Raw genomic sequence first — 19,549 nt, 5'->3', positions numbered from 1 at the left:
CCATGGGAATGACATTGGGGGGAAGTGACAACAAAACGACTATTGTCGTTGGTGGGCAAAATTTCTGAGACTGGCGACATATGAAAACACTTTCAGAAATATATCATCCACACGATTTCGAAAATTGCAAGGGCCGAGAAGTGCGGCCATTACCGCAGCATCAGGTTAACAGCTAATGCATCCAAGTGTCTGACAAGAATAGTACACAAAATCGCAGTCACAACAAGTTTACAAAGTAAACTCACATGGACAACATAAGTAAACTCACGGTATCCATTTGTCTGGACAGAAAGATCAATTGCAATAAATCCCTGTTCATAGCACAGTCGACATATTCTCCAGGGATATTACACAAACGAGATGCTATGGAAATAGCGGCGTCAAAATTAAATAATGAGGTATTGTAAAGAAGGTTTTGTGTTTGACAGCAGTGTGACAGCTAGGCAATCAAGTGCCTCATCTGCTTTAAAAAGGCATTTCAGTACGAAAATGATGAGGTACTATACAAAATGTATAGTTTTAGAATCACGAAGAGTTATGAAATTTTATTGAATAATTTTTTTTTCATTTTTTAGGCCTTAGTATTCCCCAGGTCCTCGTAACATCCTATGCAGGCAAATGGGAGCAGTAATGTGCTAATTATCATCTTTTAGAGAGCAGTGCCATTTCCTCATTGACAGGATTGCTGAAATTACCATATTCCTGGACGCCGTTGGTACACCCGACAATACTATTGGGATTAAACGATGAACGAAAATGAGGTTCCCTAAGTCCTCACGTCACGATCAGAACAAACAAGTCTAGGCAATCCGGTGTAGAGTTAAGTTGCAGCTTACAGTTGAAGTACATTTTGGATAATGGCTGCGTACTATCCAGTGGAGGTTATGATCGTGGTAGAGCAGTTTAGGAGTTTGAGAGAGTTACACTTTAGCAAAGCAACATTTTTGAAATATACGTCACTTACAGGCAGATACCACTGCAGCCATCCACTGAACAGCGTGACATTACGATTGGAACTGTTTTTATTATAACCTTCAAGACAATACAGACATAAAACGAAACAGGAAGGGAAGTAAACTGCGACTGTTGAGGTAAAAGACACGGTGGAATTAGCAATACCCACCAAAGCGCATGCGTTGCTGAATAAATTTCACTTCAATAGCAATTTATTGGTTTTCCACTGCTTGGTGGAGTCTTATAGCAATGGTGCAACTGCCATTAATCCACTACTCTTCAGCTGCCATTAATACATAATGTCAGGAAAAATTCATTTTTCTGTCAGAAAAGAGATAAATAAAAGTATATACTGTGTATGCACTTTAGGTTTAAGGGGAACAGTTAATTAGTTTTCACATTTACATTATGGTAACTTATTTCAATTATAGATAACTGTACAAAACAGCAAAGCCATTTTTCGTAAATCTAATTAAATCCGTATCCATATCAAACAGGTGGATATACACTGCTATTCTGTCAACAAGCGGACATGTGGCTAATCCAAACGACTACGTAAGTTTACTTTTAACCTGTTGCACGAGTGTACGCTTTCTATGAACACTTATTCTCTGTTTAGATGGAAACAGAATACGACCGAGGATGAGTAAGATTAAGAGAAGAGCTGTTATCTGCGTCAGACATTTCAGTTGTTTCATCCCTCAGATATGTAGCAAAATGTGATAATGAGGTAGTACTATGAGTGCTCTGTTGAGGTGAAATTTGTCAGCAATCTGTAGAATCATCTTACCCAATCCTGAATTCAAAAAATTGTAACTGCACTTCCCTTCGCTTTATGGAGCAGTTAAACTGTAATCTTCGATAGAAAGCATATCACAGACCTTCAACTGCTTCACGAAAGGGATGCTTTTCGTCAAAAGATTCTATTCTTACCTTCCATTGGCATATTGAACACAATCCCACGATCACAAAACTCAACGCTATCCACTTACTTAAGTGCTTCAAAAGGCGCTGATGTCTGTTGTAAACCAAAGAACAGGCGTTATGTGGCGTTATCAACTTAGATTAATTATTGTCAGTCATGTGAAACCTTCTGGCGAATGTCAGATAAGAGTTATGTGACCGTAGTCATTACATCGGATCTTAATATAGTTTGTTAGAATCACTGGCTGCTAGGTCCTTCTTATTTCCTTAGCACACACAGTTTACCAAATGTGCAACAGAGTGGACGAGTTCGACCAGCCTTTACTCAGAGTGAGGTCATGTTTGTATGGATATGAATGAAAAGAAGAGAAAGGACTAAACCCTTTGTCGACTTATCGTCGTATTCCTACCATTCTGCTGTAAAACCACAGTGAGAGTGGTGATTTCACCTGGACTTTAATGCAACATCTATTGAGCAGACCTTTTTTTAAACTCCTTCGACTGCTTCCGGCTCGATAAGCAAATTTCGCACCCACTAAAGGATCAGGAATCCCTATTTCGTCTAAGAGGTGAGTATGTATTGTTAAGCAGAGAGTATGTCTCCATGTGGGTGTTACGATACAGAAACTGCTGTGTTGTGAATCTCTTTTCACTTACTGACTTCGCTTCACGAATCTTAGTCTGTAGAACCGAAACAGCCAAATGTATAGAGAACACAGCTCAAGTCAGTATTGACAGCGCTTGGAAGAAGGAGGCTTTTTCGCGAACTTCTATCGAATCGTGCACTCACGCACTATGCATAAGTCACTTTTCAACTCAAAGACAATCCGATCCGAACCCACTCTTTCTGCTACGGTGGTGGATCTTTCTTAAGGAATCGGCAGGTATCTTTAAGGGGCACATGGAAGCTTTGACCAGCGCTGGCCTATCAGACCATAGGGAGCGTATATTTCGGTAGGAAAACTTCTAGTAGCTTTGGCAAGCAGCACATGGTACCTGGCAGCACATAATGGACGTTAGACACTTGCCTTGTGTTTCAGAGATGGACGAAATCAAGTGTTTCAGCAGTACGCTGAGATTACAGTAAATAATGAGTATTTGTGTTGCATGTGTATGGTTGGAATTCACTCGAGCTTTAAGACTATGCAGAACCTTGTGTATGCGTTTTGCACTCGAAACTCCCGTGAGAAACGTTATGTCATTATTTTGGCTTTTGATATGACAAAACATGGCGATCGGTATCCATTGCTTAGTTAACTGTATGTAAGGAAGGTGTCTTACAGTTTCTTTCATTCACAAGATCTAGTTTCAGGGGCTTGTAGCCTTAATTTTAGTTTCTTTCCGATGTGCTGCCCATTGGGCATGAACAACGTTCTGACCAAATATTTGTATTTGGCCATGTCGAATGACCCTATGCCGGTTGCTATATTCAAAAATAATATTGCATTTTTCTGACTTTTGGTCTTCGCAAACTTAACACCTTGCGCCCTTTTCTTTAGTGCACCAGTTCCACAAAGTTTCTCATATGTATAAAAACTTAAGCACGTAAAACTTTCGTCATAAAAACGAGCATCAGTCACTTCCCTTGCAATTAATAGAAGAATATTGAAGCATGAATGTGCCACACTTGCAATTCTTCCTTAAGAACTTTGCAGTACTACACATAAGACGATGTAAATGCAGCACCTTGAGACACACAGCGGCAGTCACGGCACCGGTGGAATTTGTTTCTTCCACCGTGCCAGCTCGTACATTCAAGGGTTGTTAAGGCGTTGTAGGTCACAGATGGCAGAGAAATTTCTTCTGCGGAAGTTCAGTCTATAAGTATCACCTTCTTACACTTGAAGTAGTGAAGTGCGATATATGGGCAGTCAATTTCTACTTTACATTTCGTCTGTATTACTTCCGAGTCCAATTCGCCTCTCACTCACCATCCCCCGGCCAACTGTTACTGTTTCACTTTACGACAGTTTTGCAACCTGAGAAATTTCGTATGGTAGTCATATTGCTTCATCGATATTGATAGTGCCTGTGGATATATTTCAGCGCATAGGCCAGGCTCTATCCTTATATGAACAATTAGCTCCAGTTCCAAAAGGAGTGATAGTCCACTACGACATAGTTCAAATTTTTTATGTCTCACCTGATATCATGTCTCGATTATAAAATAAATAAATAATGAAAAGTAGAAATAGAGAAGTGTACATAGACCAGGTTGTTCTGAGCTATGTTGTCAATTCATGTGTGACTTGATGAGGCAACAACAGTTTTTATTGGGAATTAAACGTTTGCTAATTAAATGGTAATTTTACACAGTCAGTCGATTACGACGTATTCCCTAGCGTGTTTTACTCCGAGAAATATCCATTAAACTGTAGGGGGGTAACACCGGTTTCTGACCGGTGCTAACTCAACCCCTTCGCGTGAGGAAGACAAGATAAAGGAAGTTACACGACGAAAACTACCTAAACGAACCCAAGCAGTGCAGAAGAATGACGCTTGGGACAGCAGCGAAGGGTAGACCAAAGTCGTATTGTCAGCATGAAATAAATTTCTTCTTATGTTTCGCTCATTAGTAGCAAAGTGGGAATCAGTACCGGATCGGTCAGTAGTGCAGTAAACGACATAGTTCAAATTTTTTATGTCTCACCTGATATCATGTCTCGATTATAAAATAAATAAATAATGAAAAGTAGAAATAGAGAAGTGTACATAGACCAGGTTGTTCTGAGCTATGTTGTCAATTCAGTGCTGTAAAGTTGTTCACACCCGGACCTATGGATGTAACATCTTATGGCTGCGCCTGAAGAAACGCTTACCGCCACGAAGGACTCTCTGGAGAGAGCGAAGAAGCCACCAGCAGTAATGCGTAACGGCCGCTGGGCTCTGAGCATCAGAAGCATCAGCGATCGTTTGGTGGACGTCGGGCATTCCTGTAGGGAAGTCGCCGCGTCGTATGCCGAAAGCGCCAGCTTTTCGCTCTGGAACGAATGACCAGCGTCACCAACAAATAAATAATTCCTACAGTAATAGCTATGGCATATTACGATTTTAATCAAAGATCTATTTCTGGGGTAAAAGACAAGATAAATTACAAATGAATATGAAAAGCTTCGCTAAGGTCAGTTTAATATTTTCATTCAAATACAGTTAATCTGTTGTTTAGTTTCAGAATGGCATTACTTTTAGCCATACGTCTACGACGCTGACAGGGAGGAAACGCCTCTGGAAGGGACTAATGTCGTCTTCTTAGGTGTATGTTTGGAGATAGGAGCTTATACGCTCCTATAGTATAGGAAGGCTGAATGTACGGAAATGTATAATACGCAGTAAAGCTTGCACTGCAGAAGCTGTACAATATTATAACAGGAACGTAGCTATTCTGCTATACTACGCTTAATCCTAAATACTGTAAGACGGGAAGCTGTAATTATTTCAGTACTTTATAGTGGACTGCGCAAAGAACTTCGTACCATCATTCGAAATCTTATGTCCTATTACAGTCACGTAGGGAGCAAAGGATAAATGAGTGTTTCCGTATGTCGGTATACCTCCTAAGCTCACGTTCCATATTCTCACACAATATACTGTGGTGCTAGCTGAATGTTCACACATTCAGTATCGACTACAGGTTCTCTAAATTTACACAGCAGGACTTCACGAGAAAATGGTCATCTTTAATTTTTTAGAGATTATCACTTTTGTTGATTAGTCCCTGTAACATTGGAATACCTTGCCATGACCTGTGAGAATCCCATTATTGCGTCTGTGAATTCACTCGACATCTGTTGTCCTTACGACTGAGTAGGCGTTTCAAATGCTTGAGCTGTCTCGTAGAATTGGTCGTTCTAGTGTGCTGGATGCAGTTTGCTATAAAGAACCACCCAAGCTATTTCAAACAAATCTTTTCTGTCGTCTTCTCTGTTACTGACTTCACTCGTACTTTCTCTTTCGTAGCGGATTATGGTACTGTTCTTACACAATGTAGTGATACGACAGGCTTCAGAGATTTATCATTTACTTTGTAATAAGCTAATATCTTAATCACTTATTACTTTGTGCATTACCATACAGTTACCTATTTTTAGACACTTCTAGCATCAAGCATACCAACTGGAAGTAATGTACAAGCCATTAATATTTCCCTATCACTATCGTTTGATTAAACTTTCTTAGGAAGCGCAGACATTTACCCGCAGGGGCACACGACCGTTGTAACTGATACACAGAACACAGTGGTGGGACTTGTGCTACTAAATTTCGTTGACTTGTTCCCGCAGCTGATGCGAGAACCCTAAGATATCCACAGTCCTGCTGGCAACTCGTTAGAGGTTTAAGGCACCATCATCAACACACCGTTCTATTCTACCGTATCAATAACTGAATCTAGTATTCGAGAAAAACAAATAGTTAAAATTTCTGCCATATTTCAAGATTGATAGTACCCGGATTATTTTCCATTTGTAGTCTCAATAATGTCGATTTTCGCGAGGTGAATAAGAGGATCTGTCACAAGAAAACAAGAAGATCAGATTGACTGCCTAGCTTCCACTTTAAAGCTCAAAACATTTACTGCCTCTCTTGTGACTTTACCTTTCCTACTGTTATCCAGACGTATTTTCTCAGAAATCTCTTTCTGAAAAGTACGTGCTGTGTTTAGCACAAACAGATTACTTTTGGCGAGCAGTGATCTCTTTGCCTGTGTTTGTCTGGCACTTACATCTTCCTAAAATCTTCAATCATGCGTTGATTTGCTTCACGTGAACCAGAATGTCTTCGTGTTCAACATGCTCTGCAAAATTAGATATCACATTTTTCGCTAAGTCGTTTCTGCTGTTCGTCATTACGTATACCTTTCTTTTGTTTACTCTCAATTCATACTCCGTGCTCCTAATGCTGTTCACTCCATCAAACAGATCCTAAGCTCTTCCACAGTTTCGCAGAGGTTAGTAACGTCATTAGCGAATTTTATTATAGCTATCCTTCTTCTTCGAGCCTTTAATGCTAATCCCATATTAGGAGGCGATGGAGTTTGGTTATTCTATTTTATAATCTAATTGTTCGTAATTACGTTTATAAATAGTAAGAAATGGAGAACAAGAAAGCAGATATAAAGAGATCTGTGTGATAGCTGCATGAATATAATTGAAAAAATGCCTTTTATTCCATAAGATATTTTGACAGTAAAGGGTAATTTGTGATAGTTACGCCTTACAAAATTAATTGTTGCATGTTTACTCAGAAACTGCTGTAATGCTATTATCAAACACTAAGCATAATACGGAAAGAACAAACTCCTCATTTTATTAACAATATTTCAGCGACAGTTTCCTGGTAATCGTTATGTTGAGACATATGACAGAACGACTTTTACTCCAAAGCATCAGTACATTTTATTACGAAGAGGCTGGCTGTGTGTGGAGGTGTTGAATGTGTGCGGACTTGTTGACTTATGGTTTCCAAATGGCCTTTAAACGGCGAATATTGCTTCGCTGTGGTGGTGTAGGACTTGTGCAACCCTTAGTTGAACAGCTGTCTCATACTATATTCTTACGATCATAGTCTTGAGCGTCTCTCTAGCACACACTGAAATGCTTCACATCGTGCCTCTCAGTTTTTTTCCACAGTAGTGGTGTATCATAGTCTCCTCCTTCCATTGCTGTTAACCAAGCGTTGCCCAGGACCTGTCCTTATTTTCAATTCATCGGCTCATTGCTTTGCCTAGTGAGTTCTGTTATTTCCATGCCACTTCTGTTGATTTTCAGTAAAACTCACTTTCCGTATTGTAAGGACAAATACATGACCCCGCACCACCCGCCCCCTCCCCACCCCCCACCCAGCCACATGCAACACTTGCCAGTCAATGTACATAGGATAAACATGCAGAAACTTCAAAACAAGATATTTAGAATATTTCACAACTTTAAAAAGAAACAGCTCCCATAGCACATTTCCTGACCACCTTGTAGCCAACAGTCACCACCCAACCACTATAGAAACAGACTTAAGAATACTAAAACCCAGCCACAGTCTATACAGCAAACTGACCACTGAGGAAAACTTCCATATACAGAAGGCAGTAGCAGAAGGAAAACAGGTCTTAAACGAATACACTACACTCTGCAAGGGCACGCTATTTAACACATTAAAGGAACCTCCTAAAACAGCAAAAACATAGAAAATCTACTCACACACAAGCGTACACGCACAAATGCACACACACACAAAGATAAAATGCAACAAAATTCTAATTGGGGGCCGAACTCTCTGGTGAACAAATGAAGGCTGACAGGGCTGGGACACATAACAAACCCGAATCACACTGTGTCCTGGTGAAGTGAAAGAGTTTTACTACTTTATTTGTGGAAAATACTTGTTATAGTTACGTGTGCATCACAACACCTCAGCATGATTCGGAGAATGGAAGTGCTTGCCATACGAAAACGTAAGCAGAAACGAATATAGGCGCGAAAACATCGGGAAAAACTAAATAACATTCGGGAAGATAGGTTAACTCCCAGCAAAAAACTTTCTCATCAACATCGTTTGGTTGCAGAGGACAAGCTACCTGCAGTAATTAACACACAAGTGATCCAGAAAGTTCATGCACAACAAATGTAAAGGTATTTACAAAAAGAAATGATCTATTGTTTGAACTAAAAATGCAACAATAATATTCACATTGCAGAATAAATAAAAAATGAAAACCCACTGATGATGGCACAGTCGTGCCGAAACATTTCTTGGTACTGAGAAAAACGGTGTTTTGCAAAACTGACGGACCTCTCATGCAACAACTTTAACTGCAAACACGGCCAATACAAGGAGCTACAAATCAAAATGATGGATAGGCCATTTTATTCACACACATGTCAATGTCACACCGCCATGATCATGTCAGTGGAGGACCTTAAACAGGAACATTGGAAAAGTGTATGAACTCTTTGCTCCTTTGGATCACGTTAAATTTTCGTGGAATTGTTTTGAATGGTCGCAGATGCTTCCAAACTCTATAAGAGCAGAAACTGTGGTCGCACTCCTCAAATTTTGTAAGGTTACTAGCCCGCGATGTCTCTAGGGAAATCCTGAAGTGTCACCGAAATGTCAGCAGTATTGTAAAAGGAGTGGGGGGGGGGGGGGGCTGGAAGGGTTGAAGTGGTTAGCAAAAATGTCGGAACGTTATTGACCGTCTTTCTACAAATTTTTATATGAAGCTCTTAGTAAACATTCAGTTAGATGTAGACTATATATTTTTTTAAACGACAGTTTACAGGATTTCTGTAAAAACCGACTGTGTTAGAGAGATAACGCAATACTGTGAAAATGTGTAGCTTGGTTCCATTTCTGTGAGTAAGTTTAAAATAAACACAGCCTTTAAACCAGAGGACAATTGTTTCTTCCTTACAAACTTTTTCTCATTATATATTATTTTAAACAAAAGTTTGATACACAACAATATTTGGTTATTTGTCCTTCCTCACGACTGGTTTTAACAGAAAACAGGAAAGTTGCATTGATTATTGATTGTCTTATGATTACTCCGGACCATACATCGGTGTCACACAGAGAGAATGGTCCGCTTGTGAAATCCGCTAGGAAGGATGATGGCACGACACATTGGAAACATTTCGGAATAATGCTTAGATTGACAGTAACTGTCCATAATGTATAAACTTCGTCTCCTGATAAGTCACAAAACTCCTCCATCTACAGGCCAACAGGTGATGAGTACCGATCCTCGGACCTGCAGCTACAATAACGCTGTCGAATCATCATTAACTACTGATGTGTTAATTTTAACTTAATTTAAGTTGTGTTATATAGTTTATCAACAGATATACAAGTCAAGATATTATACCCACCGCTCTAAAAAGAAGTCAATCAAGCAGTTCAGGGAACAAAATCTAGTTTTTTAACGATTTTGAAAACTGGGAGTCGTTATTCCAGAGACAAGCAATGTATTATTTATAGGACAGAACAAATATTTATTCATGAATCTAGAAATAGTTTTAATTTTCATACTACTGCTAATTCTAACACAGATTAGTAATAGTAATCAACAACACAGTGCGTGAATAGTACACTAGACAAGCGCTTATACCATACTGTCACGCATCTGACGCAAGCATCAACAGTGACGTCAACTGAACAACTTGTCACAGAATGTAATCAACAGGAAAAGTAAATATAATACTAAACAGGATTTCTGCTGTATTACTCTGTTTCTGTCTTTATCATGGATCATATCTCGTACATACCTCCGAAATGAGATCGTCCCCAAACCAGCAGTACACAAAGAGCATTGAAAATGCTGTGAGCAGGTAGCTGCAGGTCTTACTAAGTTCTTGCACGCCCTTAGCCCGCTGAAAGAAGTGCAAGGTCATTATTACTCTGTCAATACTCTTCGTCCATAACAGCACAGAGATATATCTACACTGCACAGGCATTAATCAGTTATCCACATGTCATATACACTTTTGACACATCATTACAGATCCCAGCACCTTTAAAGGTAGGATTCCTGCAGTTATTCCCCAGTGTTGGTTTCTAAACATGGGATCGACAACAATGGAAAATATTGATGTCCTACAGTGAAACGAAAATGAGATTTAAGGTCTCATGATTTTTATTCTTATAATAATTACGCGTGAGAAAGTATAAATGAATACTCATTTACTCACTCTGTAGCGGTTTTGGTTTCGTAATTTAATGCACCATAAACAAAAGAACTGAATGAATATAATTGCAGGTGAACTGTGTCTCGAGCCACTATTTCACTTCAACTTTATTTTACAGTGTTAACTAAATGCGGAAAAATGATGGCTTAAGTGTAAGTAATTGTAAATTAGAAGAAGAGTGTGCAGTATCTACTGGAGTCAGTGTACTGGATATCACAGACACTTTGAAAAAAAAAAAAGATGTGCATCTACTGTTACAAATTTAGAATGTTTTGTAACTAATTTTTCATTTACATATCCCAAAGAACCAACTCCATCCTGCAGCCACTATGAATCAAGACACAAATGAAGTGAAGATGTATTAAGTATTATAACAATATATAATTAAGGTGACGACGGCCAGTGATCCCTTCTGTGTAGAAGCACACCAAGCTCGAACACTCACAGGAGTCGGCAAGTTGTTGCGAGTAATGAGCAAGGGAACTACATCAGTAGTGTGTGTTACAAGTTGAGAATTATGGTGCGACGGGACGCTTGCTAGGGTTGTCCGTGCGGTTGCGGTGACTACTGTGTCCAAATAATGTATGGGTCAGCACATCTGCCTAGTAAGTAGGAGTCCTGGGTTCGAATCATAGTCCACCACAGATTTCCAGCCTGCCCAGTTGATATAAATCAATGTCCACTTGCAGGTAACGTCTTTAATTCTTCTGTGTCTTGGTTTACAGTATTGGCGGAATAGGAATTTTATGTTCGATATAGATCACATATCGTACGAAATGGGTTTATACTTAACACAGAGCTAGTTTTGCGAGAAGCCAACGTGTCTTGAAATAGGTACTCTGATAAAATGAATTGTTTAGTGTATGAATCTAGAACCAATTTTGGATATGAGACAGGTGTCATTCACACAGCTATTCTGAAACTTATAGGTACTCAAACAAAAATTTGCTAACAATCACCTATGTAGAAAGGGAGATTAGTGCACCGTGATTGTTAGTAAAACTTACAGCGGAAGAAAGTAATGCAGGCTAGCACCAGTGTTTGCACGTAACCCATGTATCAACAGCATAAGGAATGTTTCACACACGATTAAAAATTTTTATCCACTTATTTCGCATTTTTCTTTGAAACTCGTAGTGTCGTCTTTGAAATGAATATTCAAGTGTAAACAACATTTCAAAGTTACTTCATTGCTTTGGGAAACAAAATACAAACCAGCAAAATTCTTAGTTCAATTATAAGAGTTTGAAACGTCCGTGTACATTATTCCACCAATTTCCCAAATGTCATCTAAGAATGTACTACATTTTCCCACAGAGACGCATTTCCTGCGTATTTACATCACAATGACGTCCTTTCCATAACCTTTCATGCGACTTGAGTTCCGAAATAAGTGAAACGTGCGATTGAAAAGAGAGTGGATGAAATTTAATATTAAGTTAACAGAATTAAAATTTTATTTCAGCAACAGATCTGCCTGAGTTTTTACCTTCTCTTTTTTGCACCTTCCATTCTCTCCTCCCGAGGGCGCAGGACAGGCAAACGGAGAGAGTAGGGCTCTTTGGTGTCCTATTCTACGTCTCCCGGATTCGTTTTCTTGCCGTTTTAATGGCCTTACGTGGAAATGAAAAGATTTATTCCACTTCTTGATTAGAAATACCACGCGAAAACAATTATGGGATCATAAAAGTGGAAGATGACTCTCAAGTTGAGCTTCCCCTAAATATAACTGCACACAACACAGTTGCACTAAAATAAGGAATTCTGTTTCTGCGTCCACATCTGGACAGTAGAACAAGGCGGACATTAAAGAACAGTAGAAGCCGATTGTGAGGAAGGATGCTTAGGCTCACTGTTTCTTGTACGGTTCCAAGTAGTACCGGTGGACATAACAGATGTCGTTCAGAACCTTACCAGGAATGTCTGATTGTAGACGAAGGTATTACTTGTCGTCACAACTGCTAGGCGCGAAATTTACCTTTGCGGCCTGAAACAACTGCATGCAGAAAGACGTCCCAATGGAGAGGCTCTGTCCCAGTAACATCCCGCCTAAACACTCTTCCAGAAGCTCGACGTTCCTGTCAATATGTCAAGAACAACAATGTACTTTAGAAACAAGCTCTCATTAATGAAGGCTAAACAAGAAAACATATAAAATTACCATTTAACAGAAAACTGACTAAAAAACTTAATTACATAACCATTCAAGCTGAATGGTCAAACTCTGATGAAACCGGCTTTCTCTACAAAAAATATCATCTATAATGAGAAAACCAAATGCTTAGGACGAGATCACAACGAATGGGTGCCATACATAAATACATTAGTCAACAGCCATGCGAATACGGACAACTGTCTCCGTTTTATGTTTTTGTAGAGCAAAGATAGACGCGGCTGTCTACACTAAGACGATGAAACACGCTGACCGGACTGAGAACATGAGGCCGATGAGCGACCCGATATACAAATGCCGACAGAGCCGTGGTAAAAATTGCTGTTTTGAAAATCGCGCCGCAGCGCGTAGTGTGAAGCAGTCGCCCTCCGTTGCTGGCGGTGGCGCCGCTGTGGCAATCGCAGCTTTGGTGTCTCCCTCTGGTGGGAAAGCGGAAAAGTTTCCTGTTCACGTGCATTTAAGGGGCGCTAAGAGCTCGTCAGGTGTCAGTCAGTCAATCTGAGTCTGTCAGTCGGAGTTAGTCTGGGGGCAGGCTGTCAGTGCTGGGCGAGTCTGGTCAGTTGGTCAGCCAAGTTAGTCTGGGTCTGTCTCTCGTCCGCGTTGGAGAGGCGTTTAATGTCTGTCTGTCGTTCATTAAACAAAAAAAAAGTGGAAGCGTGCTGGGCCCATAACCCAGAGGTCCGTGGATCGAAACCACGCTCTGCTACCATTAATGAACCGTAGTTTAGACTTTCAAAATCTTTTCTTAAAGAATTTAATTTGTTTCTATCAGTTACTCTTTGGCAACTACTTCCACGCTCATCTAGTGTGTTAATGTTCTTGATGAACTGCTAGTGAATATAGTAAATTATTCAAGAAAAGATTTTGAAAGTCTAAATCTACAGTTCACCGACATCTTGTCAATATCTCTTGGGCTAAAATTAGCCACAGTACCAATTTATGAACATTGCAGCCTGCAAGAGAGTGCCATCTACAGCGACAGAGCTCTAGTCGCTCACAAGAACCTCAAACTCAGGACAAGAGATGAATAGCTAGGTGACCGGCAAGCACCTAATATGGCACCAGAATGTATTGCAGCGGATACGTTAGACCTGTTTGTACGCACGACTGTTCGTGGGTGTGATTGTGTCTGCGTGTGTGTGTGTCTGTTTATAAAGGTGGAGTAAGGTATTCATTAATTCCCGGGAGACACGGGTGAGGAATTCTCGTTGAGTATTTCGATCCGAATTAAATCGCAGCTACAAGGGTCCGATGCTGAGGTCATGCATCAGTTAGCTAATTAGTTACACTGACGGAAAGAAATCGTAACACCAAAAAATAATTAGCGTAGAATAATGAAATTTCGTTAATAGACCCGCCATGGTAGACGAGAGCGCTAACGCGCTGCTTCCTGGACTCCGCCCGGCGGATTAACGACGAGGGCCAGTGTGCCGGCCTGCCTTGATGTGGTTTTTAAACGGTTTTCCACATCCCGCTAGGTGAATACCGGGCTGATCCCCAAGTTCCGCCTCAGTTACACGCGCCGCAGACGTTTGAAATACGTCCTCACTATTTCACAATTTACACTAGAAGCAGACAGTTGGGTTACACTGATTCCATGCTGGGGGGGGTACGGGGTGGCGGCAGCAAGGGCATCCGGCCACCCCTAAACCTAACATTGCCAAATCCGTTGTAACCTCGCCGACCCTGCCATCGCTGCGGAACCATGGCGTAAGCGAAAGAAAGAAAGATTGAATGAAATTTTGTTAGTACTTTTGTCTATGTAACATATTTAAGTGATTAATATTGTAAGATCACTGGTTAATGTACGCGCCAGGTGAGTCATTGCAAATGTGAAAAGCTGGTACACGAATTACAGGTGAAACCGAGGGAATGTCGAATACAAGCACACAAACGTGAATGCATTATGTGGCATAGGCGCCGGATGTCAGCTTGTGGGATGGAGTTCCCTCTCTGCTGCACTACGTTGCTCAATACAGGGACGGTTAATGCTGTTTGTGCATGATGCTGGAGTAGCGCAGGTTTCCTATGTGATTTGTTGGAGACAGACTGGTGATCGAGCAAGACAAGGCCACATTACGACATTCTGTACAGCATGCTGGATTGCAACAGTGATGTGTGAGGGAACATTGTCGTGTTGATAAACACACCCTGAAACGTTGTTCATGAGTGGCTACAGGACAAGTCGAAACACCAGACCACAGATAGTACGATGCGCCATATCCATGCGCCGAACACGATGAACTCCGTCTTTTTGTTTATTCCACAAAAACAGTAACAAAAATGGCTACAATGAAATGACATAAATAAGGTTTCGGTAGTGCCACGCGGCCGTCCGCAGTTCTTGTGTCTTACGACCGTACATTCTCGTGACGACCGCTGCGAGCAATCATGTACAGTAGTTGCATTCCTGCCAGGTCTTTCTGCAGTCTCGCAGAAGGGACATCCAGTTCCTGGAGCCCTATTACATGACCTCGTTCAAACACAGTGAAGTGTTGATTATGGCGTCTTTGTCACATCAAAGGCATTCTTGGCTAACATCTAGTGACTATGTCCAGTATTGAATTTCACGATCGTTACGGCGTGAATTCAAAGCGAACATGGTTTTCATCCCTATAGTCGTGCCATTGGCGCCTCTCTTACGCGACTGGTGCGAAATTTGAATTCAGATATACAAATACGCTTATAAACTTTCTTTTACGGTGCACAGCTCCTTCTGCGATCATTTTTCGTCAATGCATTAACCTATTTCATGGGTGGTATCGAGGATCACTTGTTATGATGCGGAACTAGTAACCAGCAAAATGTCTGATACAACAATATTTGAAATTTTCTAGGAGAATAATGGTAACTTCGCAATCAAATGCTTTTGACAAGTCACAAAAAATACTAATCGTCAATATTTTATGTTTCTTTTTTCTATAATGTGATTTTGATATGAAAAACCGGACCTTCTATGGCGATACCCTTTCTAATTCAAAATTAAGACTGACTGAGAGTTTTATTTTCTGGCAAGAGTGTTACTGTTGTTCTGTACATAATTTTTCCCTGTATCTTCGTGGAGGAGGTAAGAGTGAAGTCTAGTAACTATTAGTGTTTGCCTAACTACTTTTCTTGTAAATATATCTGAGGAAACTGTATTTCATCTTGTCTGGAAATAAATCCTATGTCAGTGACACACAGTTTTTATGACTCAATACATTGTGTTATTTGAAAACCGAAAATGCAGTAGTTTTATTTAGTGTAGGTATGAAACATTGGCTCTTAATCCTTCGCGTGTCCTGTTAGTTTAGGTCTCGGACTGTCCACAGCAGCTCCTGGCTGCCATTTCTTACAATTTGGTTTTTCTCGTTAACAACTATCTACTCATATTGCTTGACTAAACTTCTAGTTCTTGTTTTCTGTTTAATATTGCCCATATAGAGTCAAGTATTGTTAACTGAATTATTTAAGAACAGGTTTCGTACACTTGACTTTCTTAAGACATCAAAATAATCCACGCAGTTTGAAATAAAACCTACCTCTCTGCCTGTCTCATCTGTTTCACACACTTTTCTCGTCCTTGCACATAATATGTTTATTCGTTTTGCTGTCCACGACCACAACTTTTTTCTTGTGGGAGAGGAGTTTCTAAACGTTGATATAAATACGTCTGGAAATACAATAGTTTGGCGTTGACACCTACCACATTACAGTTTACTGAGGGCTTACTTGAAACTTTCGGTTGACTGTTAGTTAACACCTCTATTTCCGATTATACTACTTCATTGTGGTTAACATGTTACTACAGATGGGTAGTTGTGAATCATAATCAGAGAGGCCTTTCACGACTGGGTAAACATTTAAACTCTTGATTAAGTATGTATATACACATACATTGTGTATTAGTCTTCAGTTTTCCTGTGCGATTGGCGGCCGTTGTGGCCGAGCGGTTCTAGGCGCTTCAGTCTGGAACCGCTCGACCGCTACGGTTGCAGGTTGGAATCCTGCCTCGGGCATGGATGTGTGTGATGTGATTAGGTTATTTAGGTTTAAGAAGTTCTAAGTTCTAGGGGTTCGATGACCTCAGATGTTAAGTCCCATAGCGCTCAGATCCATTTAACTTTTGTATTCCTGTGGGAAAATAAACGACAGAAATCTGGTTATAGGTACGATTACCAAAATGTTTCTTTTATCTCAGTATTTCGCAAAATTTATATCAAAATCTCCATCAACCTACTAATTTCTTTCATTTATCTTCTAGGCTGATGGCTTAATTTTCTTCTAGAAATATTTTAAACTGATCTGTGAGGCTCTATACACTGTTGTAAATGAGATTTATGCTGTTAGAAAATCACAACCCCAGACTACATGTTGTTGATCTAAGCAAGTATTTGAACTTGTCACTTTGATTAACGTATGAGACAACTCCTCGATATTTGCCTAAAGAAACAGGATGCTGATTAGTAGTTCATAATTATGTTTAGTATATGGAGATCTGGATATAGCTGGAGCTTAGATGCAATAAATCAAACTCCGAAGACATGTAAGCAGCCAAGAAATTCATTAATTTCTGTTTTAGCCGCATAACATTCTTTTGACTGAAGGTACTACTATTCAATGGAAACAAAGAACTCTGTCACAAACACAAGTAAAAAAATGTCTAAATTTGAGCCAGTCCAGCTATAGTGTTGGACACAACCCAATAACAGTATCATTTCTTCTAAGTTATATCTGCGTCTTGACAGTGCATGGAATATTTGCTCTTGACATTGACGTAGTGCCGAAATTTTAACAGTAGAATAAAACTTCCACCGCCATAAGCAGAAAATGCACAAATTCTGTTTGTCCAAAACTAAATTTATTTGTTTTGGGTTGCTACTTGTAGTACATATTTATCAATTCATACCTTATGATAGCTTGATGACGAAGGACGCTCTGTTGGAGTCGACAGTGAATGTCGTGGTTTACATGTTCTAAATGCTTTTATTTGTTTTGGGTTGCTACTTGTAGTACATATTTATCAATTCATACCTTATGATAGCTTGATGACGAAGGACGCTCTGTTGGAGTCGACAGTGAATGTCGTGGTTTACATGTTCTAAATGCTGCTTATTTTTCATAGAATAAGTCTGAGACGAAGAAAATTTCGACTGTGAGAGGCTGACGTTTAGGCTGCGAAGGTTTCTGCCTAGCACATCCAGCTGGTTGTGCAGCTGAAGGATTAGGGTGACGCTGAAGGAGTCGGCAGCCATGGTCCCTATGTGCACGCAGAAGACGATGTAGACGCCGAACAGCCAAGTGGCAGCGAAGGCGAGCGGCTGTGTGACGTCGTACGGCAGCGCCATGACGAACGGCAGACCGTTGGCGTTGACGGGGACTGTGGAGTACACGAAGGCGGTGACCACCAGCGACCACTGGTAAGCCGACAGCACGCGGCGCATGGAGCGGTTCCTGAGGCGAAGCAGCCGCAAGTCGTCCGCGCTCAGGAACTGGTCAAAGTCGCGCCGCACCTTGGAACAGTCAGGCGCCGTCACCACACGTACACGGTATTTCTCAGAATGTTGAAACAGCAAGTTATAAAACCAAATACTATTTCCTTTGAAACTACAAGTTACCGTAAACAATCACAGAATATTTCATTTATTTCCACTCGGAAAGGAGGGTTAAGCAATCAACAAAAGATCGATTTATGTCAAGTAATGAGGCATGGATGTGCTGTACGTACCAGTTTTTGGTAACCTGTGCCACTGTCTAGTAACAGAAGAAGGATTAAAAAGTGTGTTAGTCGATTGTTCAAAGTTATGTTGAAGTATCTGATCGCATAGATGACAGGAATCTAAATGTAAATACTGTCAGTGGTTACAGTATCCAGCCAGGGTAGCCGAGAGCGCTAACGCGCTGCTTTCTGGACTCGGGTAGGCGCGCCGGCCCCGGATCGAATCCGCCCGGCGGATTAACGACAAGTGCCGGTGAGCCGGCCAGCCTGGATGTGGTTTATAGGCGGTTTTCTACAGCCCGCTAGGTAAATACCGGACTGGTGCCCACGTTCCGCCTCAGTTACAGGACTCGCAGACATCTGAACACGCTAGCGCTATTCCATTACTTACATTCGACGCAGACAGTAGGGGTACACTAATTCAGTCCCGGGGGGTACGAGGTGGCGGCAGGAAGGGCATCCAGCCACCCCTTTCCAGTAACCTTGCCAAATCCGTTCCTAACAATGCCGACCCTGCGTCAGTGCGGGACATGGCACCAGTGAAAGAAAGAAAAAAAGAACTGTCAGTGGTTAGTCACCGTTTCCCGACATGCTTACAACTAACGCACCGTTACGTACACATTTTGTCCACTGAACTAAGAAAATGTGGCGTATTAGGAGCTAACAAGAGCAAATAACACAGAAAAATAATGATGCTGCCGAAAGTGGCCAATTTACATAACATTTTTAACTATTATGATTGTACTAACACATAACATTTGAACGTTTAACTGAAATAGGTTCTTGTCATGGTATTGTAATTGTTTCTTCTGTCGCCAGCCGGAGTGGCCGTGCGGTTCTAGGCGATACAGTCTGGAACCGAACGACCGCTACGGTCGCAGGTTCGAATCCTGCCTCGGGCATGGATATGTCTCATGTCATTAGGTTAGTTAGGTTCAATTAGTTCTAAGTTCTTGGCGACTGATGACCTCAGAAGTTAAGTCGTATAGTGCCCAGAGACATTAGAATGCATGTTTTTGTTTCTTCTCTCGCTTCTTTAAAGAACAACTTCGTAATAAAAGTTTTAAGGCACAAACTTGAGGATGTTCCACGGTATTAATTTATTTCGTTATCTGGCTTTTG

General features: G+C 40.7%; 1 protein-coding gene across 1 annotated transcript in view; it reads right to left on the bottom strand.

The window, feature by feature from the left end:
- Window positions 1-19,549, bottom strand: part of LOC126416979 (odorant receptor Or2-like) — a 62,297-nt gene that overhangs the window by 29,860 nt on the left and 12,888 nt on the right. The window contains exons 2-5 of the mRNA XM_050084864.1: window positions 17,743-18,263; window positions 12,535-12,634; window positions 10,137-10,241; window positions 4,698-4,859 (exon numbers count right to left, since the gene is read on the bottom strand). Of these exons, the coding sequence (XP_049940821.1) occupies window positions 4,698-4,859; window positions 10,137-10,241; window positions 12,535-12,634; window positions 17,743-18,263 (888 nt within the window). The remainder of the gene's footprint in view (window positions 1-4,697; window positions 4,860-10,136; window positions 10,242-12,534; window positions 12,635-17,742; window positions 18,264-19,549) is intronic.

The sequence above is a fragment of the Schistocerca serialis genome, chromosome 8 (genome assembly GCF_023864345.2).
Source record: "Schistocerca serialis cubense isolate TAMUIC-IGC-003099 chromosome 8, iqSchSeri2.2, whole genome shotgun sequence".
Taxonomy (NCBI): Eukaryota; Metazoa; Arthropoda; class Insecta; order Orthoptera; family Acrididae; genus Schistocerca; species Schistocerca serialis.
Note: the sequence above shows the minus strand (reverse complement) of the source record. Positions and strands in the feature narration are given on the sequence as shown.